The following is a 20,821-nucleotide window of genomic DNA, read 5'->3' on the forward strand; positions in this document are numbered from 1 at the left end:
AGCCACTGCGCCCAGCCTAAACTTTTAAAAAATATCATTCAGGCCAGGTGTGATGGCTTATGCCTGTAATTCCAACACTTTGGGAGGCCAAGGTGAAAGGATCATTTGAGCCCAGGCGTTCGAGACCAGGCTGGGCAACGTAGGAAGACCTTGTCTCTACAAAAAATGAAAAGTCACCTGGGCAGCCTGGCATGTGCCTGTCATCCCATTTACTCAGGAGGCTGAGGCAGGATCATTGCTTGAGCCTGGGAAGTTGAGGCTGCAGTGGGCTGTGATTGTACCACTACACTCTATCCTGGTTGACAGAGTGAGACTCTGTCTCAGTAAAAAAGACAATGTCATTTCATTGTCTATTGTCAATTGTTCTTCTTGGGAATTTGACATTCTATTTAATAGCATTTCTTTTTTTCTTTTTTTTCTTTTTTTTTTTGAGACGGAGTCTCGCTCTGCCTCCCAGGCTGGAGTGCAGTGGCCGGATCTCAGCTCACTGCAAGCTCCGCCTCCCGGGTTCACGCCATTCTCCTGCCTCAGCCTCCCGAGTAGCTGGGACTACAGGCGCCCGCCACCTCGCCCGGCTAGTTTTTTTGTATTTTTTAGTAGAGACGGGGTTTCACCGTGTCAGCCAGGATGGTCTCGATCTCCTGACCTCGTGATCCACCCGTCTCGGCCTCCCAAAGTGCTGGGATTACAGGCTTGAGCCACCGCGCCTGGCCTCATTTCTTTTTTTTCTTTAAGACGGGGTCTAGCTCTGTTGCCCAGGCTGCAATGCAATGACACAATCTCAGCTCACTGCAGCCTCCACCTCCCATGTTCAAGCAATTTTCCTGCCTCAGCCTCGCAAGTAGCTGGGATTATAGGCGTGGGTGACCACACACGGCTAATTTTTGTATTTTTAGTAGAAGCAGAGTTTCACCATGTTTGCCAGACTGGTCTTGAACTCCTGACCTCAGGTGATCCACCCACCTCAGCCTCCCAAAGTGTGGGGATTATAGGAGTGAGCCACCACGCCCGGCCTTGACATTCTATTTAATAGCATTTTTTTGGTAGATATTTTACTTTCTCCTGTAGTTGTGAAGACCTTGTATTTCCCTTTGGTATTCCATGGCATCAATATGACGTTTCAAAGCACAGAATTTTTATTTTTAATTTATTCTGTTTGGGGTTCCTAGAGGATTTGTTACTTTCATAAATATATGAAAACTCAGTGCAGTGGCTCACGCCTGTAATCCCAGCACTTTGGGAGGCCAAGGTGGGCAGATCACAAGGTCAAGAGATTGACACCATCATGTCCAACATGGTGAAACCCCATCTCTACTAAAAATACAAAAATTAGCTGGGTGTGGTGGTGTGCGCCTGTAGTCCCAGCTACTCGGGAGGCTGAGGCAGCAGAATTGCTTGAACCCAGGAGGTGGAGGTTGCAGTGAGCCGAGATCATGCCACTGCGGTCCAGCCTGGGTGACAGAGCGAGATTCCATCTCAAAAAAAAAAAAAAAATATATATATATATATATATATGAAAACTCTCCAACATTAACTCTTCCTATATTATGTTGTTATTAATATTGTTGGTTTTGGGATTCATATTAGATATGTGTGAAATTTCTCATTCTGTTCCCCATGCCTCATAACTTCTTTTTCTTAGATTTCATGTCCTATATATTACATATGGTGTAACTTTGTCAGCTACTTCATGAAGTCTCTTCAAATTATTCTGCTATTTAACTCATCTATTGAATTTTAAAATTTCAATGACTGTGTTTTTTATTTCTAGAAGTTCCATTTTATTCTTTTGAAGATATATCTGATCTATATTTATAGCATCTTACTATTTTCTTGTGATTCCTGTTGCATCTTTTACTTCCTTAATCCTTCAAAATGTTATTTTGTTGTCATTGTTGTTGTCGTTTCTGAGAGAGGGTCTTATTCTGTCACCTAAGCCCAGGCTGAAGTACAGTGTGACAATCATAGCTCACTATAGCCTCGAACTCCCAGGCTCAAGTGATCCTCCCACCTCAATCTCTGGAGGAGCTAGGACTACAGCTATACACCACTATGCCCTGCTTATTTTTAAATTTTTTGTAGAAATGGGGTCTCACTATGTTACCTAGGCTGGTCTCAAACTCCTGGCCTCAAGTGATCCTCCCACGTCAGCCTCCTATAGTGCTGGGATTACAGGTGTCAGCCGCTGTGCCTGGCCTATTGTTCTTACATTTTCTTTCACATTGTTCTTTTAGCTCAGGTTCTTATGGTAATCATTTTTCTTACAATCGCATCAGCTCTCACGGTGGTTTATTTCCTTGTGCATTTATATTATTATTACCTTTCTTGCGTGAGCCTAACTTTGACAGAGATTGTTTTTTCTCTGGGAATCTTATAAAAACAGGATTGTAGAAGTCCCCCTCAGTGAGGTTTTATGGTGTTTCTGCCAGACAACCTGAAACTAATTTTTATGTTAATTTCCTGGCTTGGGGAATCTCGCACCATCTGTACCAGTACAGGCTGAAGCTTTTGTGTTTTGGAAGACACTCTTCCCCTACTCCACAGCTTAAGACCTACATAAGCTTCCTGGTCTTCTGTGGTCACGAGAAGTTTCTCTAGTTATTTCCCCCATCTAAAAGAAAGAAGACAAAACTAACACTGAGGTTAATGTAGGAAGGGTTTGTAGTCTTACATATTTACTTCATTGACAGTATATTCCTGAATAATGTGATAACATGTGCAAGATTTTTTTTTTTTTTTTTTTTTGAGATGGAGGCTTGCTCTTGTTGCCCAGGCTGGAGTGCAGTGGCACAGTCTCAGCTCACTACAGCCTCTGCCTCCTGGGTCCAAGCGATTCTCCTGCCTCAGCCTCTCGAGTAGCTGGGATTACAGGCGCATGCCACCATGCCCAGCTGATTTTTGTATTTTTAGTAGAGACCAGGTTTCATCGTATTGGTCAGGCTGCTCTCGAACTCCTGACCTCAGGTGATCCACCCGCCTTGGCCTCCCAAAGTGCTGGGATTATAGGTGTGAGCCACCGCGCCCAGCTACTTGGGAGACTGAGACAGGAGAATCGCTTGAACCTGGGAGGTGGAGGTTGCAGTGAGCCGAGATCATGCCACTGCACTCCAGCCTGGACGATAAGAGCAATACTCTGTCTCAAAAGTAAGAATAATCAATTTCAAACCTACTGTAATGAAAAACTCAAGTCTCTTGCCAATGACCATGCGTTAGAAACCAGGAGGGAAGGGGGGGGGCCAAGTCTTGGAAACCATCATTTACATCTTAGCAGGATCTCCAAGCTCGTGCTGAATTTCTACCAGCCTTCCTTGGAGGCTTGTCAACATCGTGATGAGAAATATCAGCATTAGCCTCTTCTCCTTTAGCAGAAATTGTCACTCACCTTGAGTAAATAGATATTTCAAATAAGGCAACCAGAGCATAGGGAAACAGAAGACCTTTTCTTAAAACTGTTTAGCAAGTGCATGGGCCATGTGGGATTGAGATACTGGTCTCACTGGCAATCTTTCCCGGTTCTCTCATTCTATTTCAGTGGCCCTCCGCCTACAATAGTGGAGCTAGAAAGTTGTAAGACTGTTTTCAAAAAAAAAAAAAAAAAAGTCAGGAAATTGCTGGAATCGTTCAAGCATATTTCTTTGGTTAACTTATTTTGAAGTTTTTCTCTGTTTTGTATTCTAGCTGCCCTTATAATTTATCAAAGACAGACTCATTGTTTTGGCAAGCTCCTGGTCTGGAAGTCTCCAACAAAAACTCACAGCACTCTATCTGAATAGGAATTTTTAAACGCATTCTTAGTCTTGAAATTGAAAATGTATTCTAGATACAACAGTTTGCTGGGAAATTTAAACAATGCCGTTTATCATACAACAACTTTGTTCTGGACAAAGAGCTTTTTCATCTCTTCGTTATTGTCCCTTCTACTCCATTAGCTTTTCAGAGCTTTTTTTTTTTTTTTAAATTAATTAATTTTTTTTTTTTTTTTTTTTGAGACAGAGTCTTACTCTGTTGCTCAGGCTGGAGTGCAGTGGCCGCAATCTCGGCTCAGTGCAACCTCTGCCTCCCAGGTTCAAGTGATTCTCCTGCCTCAGCCTCCTAGGAGCAGGGACTACAGGCATGCACCACCACACTCAGCTAATTTTTGTATTTTTTAGTAAAGATGGGGTTTCACCATATTGGCCAGGCTAGTCTGAAACTCCTGGCCTCAAGTGACATGCCCACCTCAGCCTCACAAAATGCTGGGATTACAGGCATGAGCCACTGCGGCCAGCCTTTTTTTTTTTTTTTTTAATTTGGTTCACTTCTAGGTTATATAAAGCATATTTCTTTGGTTGACTTATTTTGAAGTTTTTCTTTGTTTTGTGTTTTAGCTGCCCTTATAAATTTGTCAAAGGCAAACTCTGATAAACTTAAAAAAAATTTTTTTTTTTGAGATGGAGTCTCACTCTGTCACCAGGCTGGAGTGCAGTGGCGTGATATCTCAGCTCACTGCAACCTCCGCCTCCTGGATTCAAGCGATTCTCATGCCTCAGCCTCCCGAGTAGCTGGGATTACAAGCATGTGCCACCACACCCAGCTAATTTTTGTATTTTTAGTAGAGACGGTGTTTCACCATGTTGGCCAGGCTGGTCTTGAACTCCTAGCCTCATGATCCGCCCGCCTCAGCCTCCCAAAGTGCTGGGATTACAGGCGTGAACCACTGAGCCCAGCCAACTTTAAAAATTCTTGAAAGTTATATATATATTTATTTCATCTTATTAAATATTACTTTACATTGTTAAAACAGGATATACATAGCTCATCAAGAGTGTGACATAATATTTACCCAATGATTTGTTTGTTTCAAATTATTTTAAATTATTGACTATTATAAACAGCACTGTTGGGTATCTTTTGTTATTGTATCATTAGGATAAATTTTCAGAAGCAGAATTTTTGGGTCAAAGACTAGAGTAAAATTCGTTTTATTTCCTTTTTTTCCCCCCCTCCTTGAGACAGAGTCTTACTCTGTCCCCCAGGCTGTAGTGCAGTGGCATGATCTTGGCTCACTGCAGCCTCTGCCTCCCGGGTTCAAGCGATTCTCCTGCCTCAGCCTCCCAAGTAGCTGGGACTACAGGCACGTGCCACCATGCCTGGCTAATTTTTGTATTTTTTACTAGAGACAGGGTTTCACAATGTTGGCCAGGCTGGTCTCGAACTCTTGACCTCAGGTGATCCACCCTGCCTCAGCTTCCCAAAGTGTTGGGATTACAGGCATGAGCCACCGCACCTGGCCATTAGTTTTATTTTTAACCATTGACAAATCCTCGAGAAATATGGAAGGATTTTCAGGGATTTCCAACAGGTTGCTATGTTTTCTGTTCTCAGAAATACCTAGAAATAGAAAATAATATCCAGTGGCCTCTACCTCATTTGTGTGCTATGAAAATACCAGTGCTTATTCTCATTTACCTGGCCATGTCTGAAAGTCACAATCCTCTAGTGGTTATCAGGAGCTGGAATGTGCAGAAACTTTTATTTCTTAAACCATACAATTCTATAAGTTTGAATTATCTACAGCAAATTTTTTTTTTTTTTTTTTTAAGCAGAAGGAAAAAGAACAAAAGGTGGCCAGATAACCCAGGTTGTGAAAGTGGCAAGTTTAATTTTGTCCACAAAGTGAGGTCCGTGGCTCAGGTAGTTTGGGGAGGAGGGAATTGGGATCGATGCTGTGCTGGATTCTTGCTGTGTCTCTAGCCTCTGGGTGGCCGCCAGGCCCATCTGCCAGTCAGGAGGAGCTGCTGCGGGTTGCTACTCACTGAATAATGATTACAGACATCCTGTCTGTGGGCAAAATAGTACATTCTTAGAGGAAAGGGAATAAAATCTAGATTGAGCCCCCTTTTCCATCCAGCCTAACATATAATTGGTTTCTTTTTGTGATAATGATGACATTAAATACTAAACATGCAGCTGTTCCAAAAAACGTTGTTTGGGTTACCAGTGATACTGTAAAATATTCCACATGGCTCTCCCCAAACTTTTGGTGACAAAAATGGGCATTTATAATTTGTTATATCCTTTAAACAAAGGAAAAGTGGCTTTCCAAAAGCTCTGGACACTGCTGCTTTAAGTATTAGGTGGCTGCAAAAGTAACTGTGGTTTTTACCCTTCCATTCAGATGACAAAAACTACAGTCACTTTTGCACCAACCTGTAAGTTTATCATTTAAGGAACAGCAATGTATAAAACCGAGAGATCTGGGGCCGTGTTAAAAACTTAGTAAGTCTCATTATTCATTCGATCAATGTATAAATAGAACCAGTCTATATTTGCTCATCTGGTTAAAAGGTCAAAAGCCATAGGCAGCCTTGAAAAAGGATGCAAGAGGACTAGGTGCGGTGGCTCACGCCTGTAATCCCAGCACTTTGGGAGACCAAGGCAGGCGGATCACAAGGTCAGGAGATCGAGACCATCCTGGCTAACAAGGTGAAACCCCATCTCTACTAAGAATACAAAAAACTAGCTGGGCATGGTGGCAGGCGCCTGTAGTCCCAGATACTCGGGAGGCTGAGGCAGGAGAATCACTTGAACCTGGGAGGCAGAGGTTGCAGTGAACTGAGATCGCGCCACTGCACTCCAGCCTGGGCGACCGAGTGAGACTGTCTCACTAGAAAAGAAAAGAAAAGAAAAAAGGTGATGTGAGAGTATAACTTGGAAAGATGCAAGGTTATACCTTGGTTATACCATGTGCCTCATGTGAAACGAGCAAGTTTCTTAGTACACTTGTATTCTCTGCTTATGGCAATTGAGACACTGCCAAAAGTGTTACTCTCCTTAATATTTTGAAATATTAAGGAAGAAGTATTGAATTAAACAGGCCTGGCATAATGCCTCATGCCTGTAATCCCAGCACTTGGGGAGGCTCAGGTGGGAGGGTCGCCTGAGCCCAGGAGTTTGAGGCTGCAGTGAGCTGTGATGGTGCCACTGCACTCCAGTCTGGGTAACAGAGGGGGACCCTGTCTTAAAAATAAAAAATTGAGCTAAACAGGAAATAGCCACACATTTAGGCCATGCTAATAATCTAAATTTAGCTAACTGAATGGATGATGGTATTTTTGTCTTTTTTTTTTTTTTTTTGAGATGGAGTCTTGCTCTGTCACCCAGGCTGGAGTGCAGTGGCGGGATCTCAGCTCGCTGCAAGCTCCGCCTCCCGGGTTCACGCCATTCTCCTGCCTCAGCCTCCCGAGTAGCTGGGACTACAGGTGCTTGCCACCTCGCCTGGCTAGTTTTTTTGTATTTTTTAGTAGAGACGGGGTTTCACTGTGTTAGCCAGGATGGTCTCGATCGCCTGACCTCGTGATCCGCCCGTCTCAGCCTCCCAAAGTGCTGGGATTACAGGCTTGAGCCACCGCGCCCGGCCACGGTATTTTTGTCTTTAAACCCATTAGAATTTCAAAATATTGGGCTACAGTTCAGTTTCTAAAATATTATTTTCTTTATTTAGAAACTGTGACTCTGACCTTTTAGGCAGTATGGCGTAGTTCCATAATGATGTTGAGAATGGACTATGTTAAGAATTACCAAGAAGTGGGCCGGATATGGTGGCTCACATCTGTAATCCCAGCACTTTGGGAGGCTGAGGCAGGCAGATCACTTGAGGTCAGGAGTTCGAGACCAGCCTGGACAACATGGTGAAACCCGTCTCTACTAAAAATACAAAAACTAGCCGGGCGAGGTGGCAGGTGCCTGTAGTCCCAGCTACTCAGGAGGCTGAGCCAGGAGAATCGCTTGAACCCGGGAGGCGGAGCTTGCAGTGAGCCGAGATTGCGCCACTGCACTCCAGCCTGGGTGACAGAGTGAGACTCTGTCTAATAAAAAGGATTACCAAGAAGTGAAATCATGTATAAGCCACACATCCTTAGGCCTATTTGGATTTATCTGAGGGAGATTCCCAAGGGTTTGTCAAAAAATTCTCAAGTTTAAATTCTGTCTTCCTGTTGGACAACAAAAGTGGTATAGATCTGATTCTAAGACATCTGTGACCCAGCCTAGGCAGCGGGGGTTATTCTGGACTTTTTAGAATAGTATCTCGAAATTCTGTGGCACTGACTCATTGGAAGTAAAACAAGCCAACGCTCTGTACATCTTTCTGCCCTGTAGTAATGTTGCTGTAAGAGGCAGTGTCTTTCTTCTCAGAATGGGAAATTTAATTGAATTGAAAGAATAGCTTATGGTCTGGTTTACAATGGAAATACTATCTCTTTGAGGTAATAGTTGCTATTTTTAGACTGACTTTTAAAAATAGATGAGAAGTCATGATGTTTATTTGCTCCACTTAGTCTTAGCTATTAGGAGATAGTCTCCAAAATACCGTTAACAGTTATCCCAAATAAGTGCTCGAAAATACTTTACAAGATATTTTAAAGGGATTTGTCTCATAATGAGTAATTGATTCAACACTAGTTTTAGAGAAAAGCTCTTAAATTGCATTGTCAAATAAACAATTTACTAAACAGAAATAGATTTTCCATAGTGAACTCTGGTTAGAACAATGGTGCATTCCTAGGCCAGAGTTTCAGAAGTGGATATTAATTCAAAGCAGCTGGATGCAGGGACTGAGAAAAAGACAGCCCTGTGTTTTTGCTGTGGCTTTGGAGAATCTGATGTATCACAGTATTTTGCTGTTTTTGAAGGTTTCCCTATCCTTGTAGCCAGTGAGAGTGAGCAAGATTATAGAAATAGATAGTCCTTCGCAATCATATGTCCAAGCTTTTGCATGGAAGAAAAACTCCCGGAGAGATAGTGCTCCTTTAACATAAAAGGCAGACCCTCTAAAACATATTTCTTTGATTTATTTTCTTCTACACAGCTTACTTTCTAGGCTGAACTGTAGACACGTCGGTCCTTATTCAGCGTCTTCCACAGTTCATGTCTAGGACCCTTGTTATGTTTTCAGGATTACTGCATAGAAACAGGGCAAAGGGCATCATGAATCTATTAGGAGGTAATATGCTTACAGAAGGAATTATGCAGCTAAAGCTAAAATATGATTAGGGATTCTGTGAGCTACAGGAAGAGGATCACAGCCACCTCCAACCAAATGGTGCTGGGTGGGGTACCTCTGGCACCAGCTTACATGGGTAAAATATTCTACTTGGGTGAGATATTCTAAAATACTGGTGTGAGTGGATTTATTGCCAGGAAGCTTTTATCTGCTCTCATGGGATGTGTGTGTGTGTGTCTGTGTGTGTGTGTATGTGTGTGTGCATGAAATACATGCATACATATATATATAATGATGACATTCTGATGTGATGCCTATTTGAGAACTTAAGTTATTTTAAAAACTCACTTAGATAGGATCTCCAAAATAAGTGAGGAAATTACCTCTTGACCTCTTGCTGTTCTTTACAGAAGAGATGAAGAAATCCCCACTGGATTTTTGTGAGACTTTCCGAGGAAGACTTGTGAATAAAATAGAGACTCTTAGAAATTTGAGGTCTAATGGGAATTTTTTTTTAAACATTCATAACGAAATGATACATGATGAAACTATCAGCGGCTGAAGAGTTAATAGGGTATTTGTGCTGGACGGGCTCAGGGAACAGATGGAATGCATGTAGGTGGGAAAGCTATTATTTAAACAGAGGAGGGCTACTGTGTATTGGAAGGGGGTGGATTTTTGAGGGTAGCTGGGTACTTAACATTTTGGGGCTAGACTAATATATTTACTAGTGGACACAGGAAGAAGCAGACGCCAAGGCATATGGTCAGGAAGGGAGTTAACAGGCCACCAACAAAGAGGAAGAATGTGGCAGCTGAAATCAACTGAGGGTAGATGAAAAGAGGATAAAATGGCACCGAGAGATCCAAAAGCCGTAGGAAACTCAAAAAACCTTAGTAATAAGGAAATGCATTTGGAAATACTGATATTGTTACCTTCATTTGGGAAGTGTTCACGTGTGAATAGGGAAGAAAATAAAGGAAGCAATTGTGAATTACCTTAGGCTTTCACCAGATGAGTATGAGTAAAATGTGTGAAGTGAAATTCAGTTTAAGCCTTCAAGTCACATAGGCAGGAAACCAATAAAGAAGATTGACGTGAAAAGAAGCCGATACTAAATGTTCCCAGCAAGCAGAAAGTGGAACAACTGCTTCAGCGTTCCTCTTTGGGTGATGTTTGAATGTTTCTATGTGTTTCTTTTCTTCCTTTCTTTCTCTCTTTTTCTTTCTCTCTTTCTGTTTCATTCTTTTTTTTTTTTTTTTTTGAGAGGGAGTCTCACTTGTCGCCCCGGCTAGAGTGCAGTGGTGTGATCTCAGCTCACTGCAGCCTCTCGGGTTGAAGCGATTCTCCTGCCTCAGCCTCCTGAGTAGCTGGGACTACAGGTGCCTGCCACCACACCCAGCTAATTTTTGTATTTTTAGTAGAGACAGGGTTTCGTCATGTTAGCCAGGATGGTCTCAATCTCTTGACCTCGTCATCCACCCGCCTCAGCCTCCCAAAGTGCTGGGATTACAGGCGTGAGCCACCGCGCCCAGCCTCTTTCATTCTTTCTTCCCTTTCTTTCTCGCTTTTCTTCCTTTCTGTCTGTCTGTCTTTTCCTTGTCTTTCTGATTTTCTTTCTTTCACGATTAGGTCTTAATTTTCTTGTTTTTGTTTGTTTGGTGTTTTGTTTTTTGAAACAGAGTCTTGCTCTGTTGCCCAGGCTGGAGTGCAGTGGCACAGTTATAGCTCACTGCAAACTCAACCTCCTGAGCTCAATCCTCCCACCTCAGGCTCCCGAGTAGCTGAGACCACAGGCACACATCACCACACCTGACTAATTTATTTTTTATTATTATTTTTTGACACAGGGTCTCGCTCTGTTGCCCGGGCTGGAGTGCAGTGGTAGTGATCATAGCTCACTGCAGCCTCAGCCTCCCAGGCTCAAGCAATCCTCCTGCCTCAGCCTCCTGAGTAGCTGGGACTACAGGCACATACCACCATGCCCAGCTAATTTTTGTATTTTTTTGTGGAGAGAGGCATCTCACCATGTTGCCCAGGCTGGTCTCGATTTCCTGGGCTCAAGCAATCTGCCTACCCGGGCCTCCCGTAGAGCTGGGATTACAGGTGTGATCTACCACACCTGGCCAGGTCTTAATTTACTATAACATTGGTTCAGTAAAACAAAACAAAAACAAGCAAACAAACAGTTGCCCTGGTTATGTTGGAAAACAGCCCATTTCCTTTTGTGTTTTTGGCTCAATGCAGTGAGTTTGCCAGGTCACTTAAAGACCAAAAACCCTATCTTCATCTGGCAGGAGGTAGTTTTTTGCCTTGTGTGGACCTCAAATTGTGTTAGAGATTCACGAGATTGTATTTATCAAAATAGTACCACAGTGCTATATGAATCTAAGGTGATATTAACAACATAACCTCTAGTACTTCTGGATGACTTTAGAGTTTATAGACATTCCTGTTTGAACTTGAAAATCGATTCTGCAACTAATCAACAATCGTTGCCCCTTTTTTAGGTATGTGATTAATCAGAATATGAATTAGAGAAAAATAAAATTGCAAATTATTCATTTTTGAGGAGAAAAGCAATGCAGTAAAACATAAAATAGCACCCCTCAAAAAACATAAAAAGCAAAAAGAAGGTGCCATACTTATTGCCTCTTTAGCATATATACTAAATATAAACATGGTAGAGAGCTTTAGAAAGGTCTCCTTAGGTCAGTGGTTCATATGCCTTTTTAGTTCATGAACGCCATTGAGAATTGGGTTTAAAAATTTGTGGATTTGCCAGCCAGGCGCCGTGGTTCATGCCTATAATCCCAGCACTTTGGGAGGCTGAGGCAGGTGGATTGCTTGAGTCGAGGAGTTCAAGACCAGCCTGGGCAATGTGGTAAGACCTCATCTCTACAAAAAAATAAAAAATTAGCCTAGCATGGTGGTGCATGCCTGTAGTCCCAGCTACTTGAGAGGCTGAGGTAAGAGTGCCACTGCACTCCAGCCTGGGTGACAGAGGGAGACCCTGTCTCAAAAAAAGAAAAAAAAATTGTGGATTTCTCATCGCCTCCTCAAAAAAATATATATACATGTGTATATGAGCAGAGGTTCCCACAAGGGTCCTCCAGGTAATGTGAATTGCCCAAGTGCAGACAATATAGAATGGTATGTCAAACTAGAAGGCACACACCACATTAAGACAATAGGGAATGGTGGATTTTTATACAAACTAGGATGCACATTGCTTACCTGAAGTAAATTCAATTCAGAACATTAAAAAATAGCACCTGCTGAATACATTTGAGGTAAGTCTGGCCCTTAGGCATCCCAGTGTGCAGTTCTAGGCGTTTATTGATTGCACCCAGGCTTTTATTTATGATGTATAAACGTGGGAGTATTCTTGTTTTTGCCCTAAGGCCCGACAGCAAGCTCAAATACGTCACCAAATGGCAGAGGACAGCAAAGCAGATTACTCATCCATTCTCCAGAAATTCAACCATGAGCAGCATGAATATTACCATACTCACATCCCCAACATCTTCCAGGTAAATCCTGAACATCTCTCAGATTTCATGTTTTATGCTTTGCTTTCCTTAGAAACATGATACTTCTGAATCATGATTGCTGGGTTTGTATTCTGAGTCTTTATATGTAATTCCAAATTTCCACTAATTTTTTTTTTTTTTTTTTTTTTTTTGAGACAGAGGCTTGCTTTGTCACCCAGGCTGGAGTGCAATGGAGCAGTCTTGGCTCACTGCAACCTCTGCCTCCTAGATTCAAGTGACTCTCCTGCCTCAGCCTCCTGAGTAGCTGGGACTACAGGCAAGCACCACTGCGCCCAGCTAATTTTTGTATTTTTAGTGGAGACGGGGTTTCACCATGTTGGCCAGGCTGGTCTCAAAGTCCTGACTTCGGGTGATCTGCCTACTTCGGCCTCTCAAAGTGCTTGGGATTACAGACCTGAGCCACTGCACCCGGCCCTTTTTTTTTTTTTTTTTTTTTTGAGACAGTCTCACTCTGTTGCCCAGGCTGGAGTGCAGTGCACAATCACGACCCACTGCAGCTTTGAACTCCTGGGCTCAAGGGATCAAGGGATCCTTCAACTTCAGCCTCCTAAGTAGATGGAACTATAGGCATGCACCACCGTGCCCTGCTAATTTTTAAATTTTTGTAGAGATAGGGTCTTGCTGTGTTGCCCAGGATGGCCTCAAATTCCTGGACTCAAGCAATTCTCCAGCCTTGGCCTCTCAAAGTGCTAGGATTATCGGCATGATAAATCATTTTTTAAGGCATCTAGATCAAGCATTGACTAGCAATATGAATGAAATATAATCATCTCAAGATTAATCAGTAAACTTTGCAAACTTCCATAGTTTGCACCTGCAGCCAATTATTTGTCAGTCTTTTTTCTTTTTTCTTCTTTTGAGACGGGGTCTCGCTCTGTCGCCCAGGCTGGAATGCAGTGGCACAGTCTCAGCTCACTGCAACATTCGCCTCCCGGGTTCCAGCGATTCTCCTGCCTCAGCCTCCAGAGTAGCTGGGATTACAGGCACCTGCCACCATACCCAGCTACTTTTTTTGTATTTTTAGTAGAGACAGGGTTTCACCATGTTGGCCAGTCTGGTCGCGAACTCCTGACCTCAGGTGATCTGCCCGCCTTGGCCTCCCAAAGTGCTGGGATTACAGGCATGAGCCACCACGCCTATTTGTCAGTCTTAAACTATGATTCTCTCATTAATACTCTCTTTGCTAAAGGGATGATTATGGTTATAAAAATGCCAACTTAACTATAGAAGTCAAAGCAGCATTCACAGAGTTGTAGGATTTGAACAAACGACAGTTCTTTCTTTTGGATTGTTTTCTTTTGCTCATGTTAGGTTGTCAAAAATGGTATGAGAAAAGATAGACATATGTTCTTCCATTTTACAGATCTTTTGCAACTTTGAGTCCAATTGTAGAAAAAAATAATAAATATTTGCTTCTTGGTGTCTACACACACAGCAAACAAGTCCTTCTAAATTATAGTTGGAAGGTACACCAATCTGTATTGGGTTGAGACAGTTAAGTAAATACTGTGCTTTTGGTAAAAGGTAAAGTGGTAGATTAAAGATGGAGAAAATGTTTTGAGGTAGATTACAAATAGTGTTAATAATAAAACTATTGGCCAGGTGTGGTGGCTCAAGCCTGTAATCCCAACACTTTGGAGGCCTAGGTGGGTTGATACCTGAGGTAAGGAGTTGGAGACCAGCCTGGCCAACATGTCAAAACCCCGTCTCTACTAAAAATACAAAAAATTAGCCAGGTGTGGTGGTGGGGACCTGTAATCCCAGCTACTCGGGAGGCTGAGGCAGGAGAATGGCGTGAACACAGGAGGCAGAGGTTGCAGTGTGCCAAGATTGTGCCACTGCACTCCAGCCTGGGCGACAAGAGCAAAACTCCGTCTCAAAAAAACAAAAAGAAAAACAAACAAAAAAAAAACTATTGAGTTTGGCATTCTTACTAAAATTAGAATGGAATTGTGCAAAGCATATATTTGGGCAGCTTAACATGTCTAGCAATTTATAAAATAAGTGTACAGCTGGGTAATATAGAGGCTCCATATACTTATGGCCGCTCTAACTCTAACCCATTTTTTCCTTAGAGAACTTGTTAGAGGTAACAATGCTGCCGAAAAACAGCTTCATTTAATAATAATGGACCAAACTTATTTTATACAAAATCTAATGTTGCAGAAAATCCAAGAGATGGAGGAAAGGAGGATTGTGAGAATTGGAGAGTCCATGAAGACATATGCAGAGGTTGATCGGCAGGTGATCCCAATCATTGGGAAGTGCCTGGATGGAATAGTAAAAGCAGCCGAATCAATTGATCAGAAAAATGTAAGTATTGCCATTTGGGCTTCATTGATAATTATTTGCAGATCCATTATCCATTATTTTCCCCGCCCCCTTTCCATATGACCTCATGTAATCATCCCATGGTGGGTAGTTGCTTTCAGTGGTCACACGGGCTCTGTGTCTTGGATTTAGCCGCATAATTCCTTTTTTGGAAAACACATTTAAGTGGTAAATTGTCCGAGACAAGACAGAATTGAATTGAAATATTTCCTGGAAAAAGGTAAAGGCTTTGTTTCCTCTAAGACAGAGTTTCTTTCTCTTTGTCTTTTTTTTTTTCTTTTTGAGATGGAGTCTCGCTCTGTTGCCCAGGCTGGAGTGCAGTGGCGTGATCTCAGCTCACTGCAACCTCCACCTCCTGGGTTCAAGCGATTCTTCTGCCTCAGCCTCCTGAGTAACTGGGACTACAAGTGTGTGCCACCACTCCCGGACAGTTTTTTGTATTTTTAGTAGAGACAGGGTTTCACCATATTGACCAGGCTGATATCGAACTCCTGACCTCAGGTGATCCACCTGCCTCAGCCTCCCAAAGTGTTGGGATTACAAGTGTGAACCACTGCACTCGGCCAAAACAGGGTTTCTTCAGGCACTTTTGACATTATCTTACGCCAGATCATTTTTCTTGCTGGAGGCATTTCAGGATGTTTAGCAGCATCTCTGGCCTCTACCCAGCAGAGGCCAGTAGCACTCCCCGAGTTGTGACAATCAGAATGTCTCCACACATTGCCACATGTCTCCTGGGAGGGCAAAATCTTCTCTGGTTGAGAATACTGCTTCAGGACAGTGTTATCCATCTGAATTCCTAGAGACCTATTTCTCTCAATAAAAATATCAACTAGAACACCAGCAGAGGCTTTTACTGTTAATTTGAAGACACAAATATTTAACATAAAAGTTATGCTGCTGGCCGGACACGGTGGCTCACATTGTGACTCCCAGCACTTTGGGAGGCCGAGGAGGGTGGATCATTTGATGCCAGGAGTTCAAGACCATCCTGGCCAACATGGCGAAACCCCATCTCTACTAAAAATACAAAAATTAGCTGGGTGTGGTGGTGCATCCCTGTAGTCCCAGCTACTTGGGAGGCTGAGGCACGAGAATTGCTGGAATTCTGGAGGCAGGGGTTGCAGTGAGCCAAGATCACATCACTGCACTCCAGCCTGAGTGACAGAGTGAAACTCTGTCTCAAAAACAAATAACCAAAAAAAATCAGAAAACAATAGTTCTAAATTCTAAAAGCTCAAATGAAAAGTTCAAATGATGGCTTCTGAGAAGAATGAAAAAAGCTGGCCAGCTGTGGTGACTCACGCCTGTAATCCCAGCACTTTGGGAAGCCGAGGCGGGCGGATCACCTGAGGTCAAGAATTTGAGACCAACCTGGCCAACATGGCGAAACCCTATCTCTACTAAAAATACAAAACTTAGCTGAGTGTGGTGGCGCACACCTGTAATCCCAGCTACTCGGGAGGCTGAGGCAGGAGAATCGCTACTCGGGAGGCTGAGGCAGGGAGACGGAGGTTGCAGTAAGGCAAGATGACACCACTGCACTCCAGCCTGGGTGACAGAGTGAGACTCTGTCTCAAAAAAAAAAAAAAAAAAAAAAAAGCTACTAGGAAAAAAGTTATTATCAATCAGTACAATTTTGTTAGTTATCATCTGTATGAGGTCATCATAATTCATTGTTTTAAAAGTGTTCGCATGCTTCTGAATGTATTTATATGCTTGTGGGTATAATTTCAGGATTCACAGCTGGTAATAGAAGCTTATAAATCAGGGTTTGAGCCTCCTGGAGACATTGAATTTGAGGATTACACTCAGCCAATGAAGCGCACTGTGTCAGATAACAGCCTTTCAAATTCCAGAGGAGAAGGCAAACCAGACCTCAAATTTGGTGGCAAATCCAAAGGAAAGTTATGGCCATTCATCAAAAAAAATAAGGTACTGATGGTTGGCGCGTGAAACAAGTTTTCTAAGGCGTGGAGATTTTGACTTGATCTTTTAGTCTTAGAAAAGCTAAGACCTTAAACCTGTAGTTTCAGAATGCAAAAGAAAAAGCTAGTGTGCTACTTTATGTTGAGACAGTATTTCTTTTTGGTGGTGGTATCTTTGCCATGGCCCTGTGTCTTATTTCAGATGCATTATCCTCGTACCGTGACACCCACACTAACAGAGTACTGACCTCTCCACCATTTCGCCTCATGCCTTTCCCTCCTTCCTCTCCTAGACTGCTGGTTACCTTGGCTGGGAGAGAGGATGTAGTGCAAAATTCCTGTAACACTTTATCCACACATCTACTGGAAATTGTTACCATGTCAATAACTTGGTTTTGAATTCATGTTAACATGTGTATCCATGAACATTTTCATTTTCTTCATAGTGTGACACATAGGTGCATGGCAGCATTAACCTGGGGACGTAGAATATGATCAAGGCAACATTACTGCTTTAACTTCAGAATGACTTCCTATTTATTAATTTGAACAGACTGCTGTTTCCACAACCTTAGCCTTGAAGGTCTTTCATTTTCTCCCATCAAGCTATGTCAGTTTAGGTGATGTAGAAACATTTACCCTCTGGCTTAAGCTGGTTTAGAATAACTAACTAGAGCTGTAGTTTGCATGGGAAAGTCTGCACGAGCTTCTTGTCAGGTATTTCTTGCTCTTCCGTCGCATTACTTACTAAACCTCCCAACTCTCATCATATTCTTCATTTAACCACCTCCTACATGTTTTCTTTTGGACCATGGCCTAAAATTTAATTGTTTGTGTTTTACTTGCGTTGGATTTCAAATATTATTTGATGCTTATTTTTGTTTTGTGTCTTCTTGTTTCTGATTTTTACTCTGTCACGGCTCCATCTCTTACATGTAGCTTATGTCCCTTTTAACATCCCCCCATCAGCCTCCCCCTCCCCCTCCTGCCTCTGCCTCACCCTCTGCTGTTCCCAACGGCCCCCAGTCTCCCAAGCAGCAAAAGGAACCCCTCTCCCACCGCTTCAACGAGTTCATGACCTCCAAACCCAAAATCCACTGCTTCAGGAGCCTAAAGCGTGGGGTAAGTTCTGCTCCGGAATCCTGTCTCTCTGGCGTGCTTTTGTTGCATGTTTGGTTCTGCATAACTAATTTTGTTTGTGAATGAATCCATTGTGTTTTCCCATAACATATAAAAAAGTTTAAAAAAAAAAAAAACCATTATAGCTAGAAAGAAAAGCCAGAAAGAGGAAAGAGGAGGAAAGAAAGAAGGAAGCAGGATGGTTGGAAGAAAGGAGAAACAGGCAGCCCAGAGTTCTTTCTGTTTGTTTCTTTTTTTTTTTTAATTATTATTTATTTATTTATTTATTTATTTATTTATTTTTGAGACAGAATCTTGCTCTGTCACCAGACTGGAGTGCAGTGGCATGATCTCGGCTCACTGCAACCTCCACCTTGCAGGTTTAAGCGATTCTGCTGCCTCAGCCTCCCGATTAGCTGGGATTACAGGCATACGCCACCACGCCCAGCTAATTTTTGTATTTTTAGTAGAGACGGCATTTCACCATGTTGGCCAGGATGGTCACGATCTCTTGACCTTGTGATCCGCCCGCCTCGGCCTTCCAACGTATTGGGATTACAGGTGTGAGCCACTGCGCTCAGCCTTTTTTCTGTTTGTTTCTGGTACATTTTGGAAGGACTTTACCCCGCTTCCTCTTTAAAGCATCGAAGTCATGCATTTTTTACCTTTATTTTACCAAAAAAAGAAACTTAGATTTCATTTATGAAACTAGTGACCTGAGGCTGGGCGTGATGGCTCACACCTATAATCCTAGCACTTTGGGAAGCCAAAGCAGGAGGATTGCTTGAGCTCAGGAGTTCAAAACCAGCTTGGACAACATGGTGAGACCCCCATCTCTTAAAAATATATATATATAAAAATAAATAGGATAAGCGCAGTGTCTCATGCCTGTAATCCTAGCACTTTGGGAGGCCGAGGCAGGAAGATCACTTGAGCTCAGGAGTTCAAGACCAGCCAGGACAACATAGTCAGACCCCATCTCTAAAAAAAAAAAAGTAAATAAATAATGAAAACATAAAACTAGCAACCTATGAGATGAGGAATTGGAAGTGACTGTGTAAGTCAGAAAATATTGCCTTAATAATTACTGAAGCAATGTGAGTGTAATGAAGATACTTGCCTGAGCTACGCCTCAGGGTTGAAAGGTGGAGAGTCATAAGTCACAGTGGTTTCATTCGCTATTTTAGTGAGATTATAAGATGTTGATAAAATATCTGTTGATTGGAAGAGGCCTGATGCAGGATTTCTCTTTAAAGGATGAAACAATAAAAGCAGCTGACACTCACTGAGCGCTTACTGCGTACAAAGCTCTGTTCTGTGTGCCCATTTACTTTTTTCCAGCCACCCTATGCAGCCCAGGTAGTACTCATATTTCCTTATTTCACTGCTAAGGAAATTGAGGTATAAAAAGTTGAAGGTGGGAAGATACAGAGTCGGATTTAGATCCGGGGAGTCTGATTAGAGTCTGAGATTCTGTGACATCCACATTCAGGGAGAAACTACTATGTTGACTCATAAGTGGATGTTATTAAGATTGAAGTTCGCTGTCCTCATTAAGATTGATGTGCTTACATCCCAGAGATAATGGAATTGATGCAGCCATCCAATGTAGATACAAGTTTCGTTTATAGAGAAAGATTGGCATAAAGCGATGTGTAGATTCCCAAATAATTCTCAACGGCCAGTCTAGTCTAAGCCTTCCCCAAATATCTTTTATAATGAATATAAGAGTAAACAGATCTTTAGACCGGGCCTGGTGGCCCTCTCCTGTAATCCCAGCAGCGTTAACATATCCAGTAAGGTTTGCTCCTTTTTTTCTGAACTCCTGCCCTGTGGGAGTTGCAATATAGTTGTAGTGGAATGCTTTATTGTACAAACGTAAGTTTTACTTTTCCATTCTGGACTCTCCAGTCAACTGACAGTTGGGTTACTTCTTTCCAAATAGTACCTGGTAGTGCCCCAAAGCCAGAGGTGGATACCAGCCTTTCTTGAGTGCCACCTGACACATTGGCATGGGAAAAGATTCTAAACTACAGCTAATTAACTAGAGAAGAGATGTCCTTCTTAGACTTGGAATTAACAGCTGGTTACCAGGAAAAGAATAACAGTAGTCATTGTTAACCTGATAATCATATTTCCACAAAAACTACACCGTATAAAAAAGAGGCCTGGTGCAGTAGCTCATGCTTGTAATCCCAGCACTTTGGGAGGCCAAGGCAGGTGGATCACCTGAGGTCAGGAGTTCAAGACCAGCCTGACCAACATGGTGAAACCCCGTCTCTACTAAAAATACAAAAATTAGCCGGACATGTTAACGTCCGGCTAATTACAGGCGGGCACCTGTAATCTCAGCTACTCGGGAGACTGAGGCAGGAGACTCGGTTCAACCTGGGAAGCGGAGGTTGCAGTGAGCTGAGATGGCGCCATTGCACTCCAGCCTGGGCAACAGAGCAAGACTCCGTCTCAAGAAAAAAACAAAAATAATAGCCAGGCCTGGTGGCATGTGCCTGTAGTCCTAGCTACTTGGGAAGCTGAGATGGGAGAATTGCTGGAGCCCAGGAGGCAAAGGTTGCAGTAAACCGACATATACCACTGCACTCTAGCCCGGGCAACAGAGTTAGACCCTTTCTCCAAAAATAAAATAAAATAAAATAATGTAAATACATAATTGATAGCAAGGTTATTATCAATACTTTTTAAAAATAGGGGACGAGGCCGGGCGCGGTGGCTCACACCTGTAATCCCTGCACTTTGGGAGGCCGAGGCGGGCGGATCACGAGGTCAGGAGATCGAGACCATCCTGGCTAACACGGTGAAACCCCGTCTCTACTAAAATACAAAAAATTAGCCGGGCGCGGTGGTGGGCGCCTGTAGTCCCAGCTACTCGGGAGGCTGAGGCAGGAGAA

The 20,821-nt window shown here is 42.8% G+C and overlaps 1 protein-coding gene across 50 annotated transcripts in view; it reads left to right on the forward strand.

The window, feature by feature from the left end:
* Positions 1 to 20,821, forward strand: part of FNBP1 (formin binding protein 1) — a 164,559-nt gene that overhangs the window by 110,103 nt on the left and 33,635 nt on the right. For 18 of the 50 annotated variants that reach the window (XR_012424261.1, XR_012424264.1, XR_010581407.2 and 15 more), the window contains exons 7-10: positions 12,388 to 12,516; positions 14,704 to 14,850; positions 16,606 to 16,803; positions 17,736 to 17,918. Coding sequence is in view for 43 of the 50 variants with exons in the window: in XM_074016303.1 (XP_073872404.1) it covers positions 12,388 to 12,516; positions 14,704 to 14,850; positions 16,606 to 16,803; positions 17,736 to 17,918 (657 nt within the window). In the remaining 7 variants the exon portion in view is untranslated. The remainder of the gene's footprint in view (positions 1 to 12,387; positions 12,517 to 14,703; positions 14,851 to 16,605; positions 16,804 to 17,735; positions 17,919 to 20,821) is intronic. The other 32 variants (XM_074016305.1, XM_074016302.1, XM_074016304.1 and 29 more) reach the window with 3 other exon arrangements.

Source organism: Macaca fascicularis, chromosome 15 (assembly GCF_037993035.2).
Source record: "Macaca fascicularis isolate 582-1 chromosome 15, T2T-MFA8v1.1".
NCBI lineage: Eukaryota > Metazoa > Chordata > Mammalia > Primates > Cercopithecidae > Macaca > Macaca fascicularis.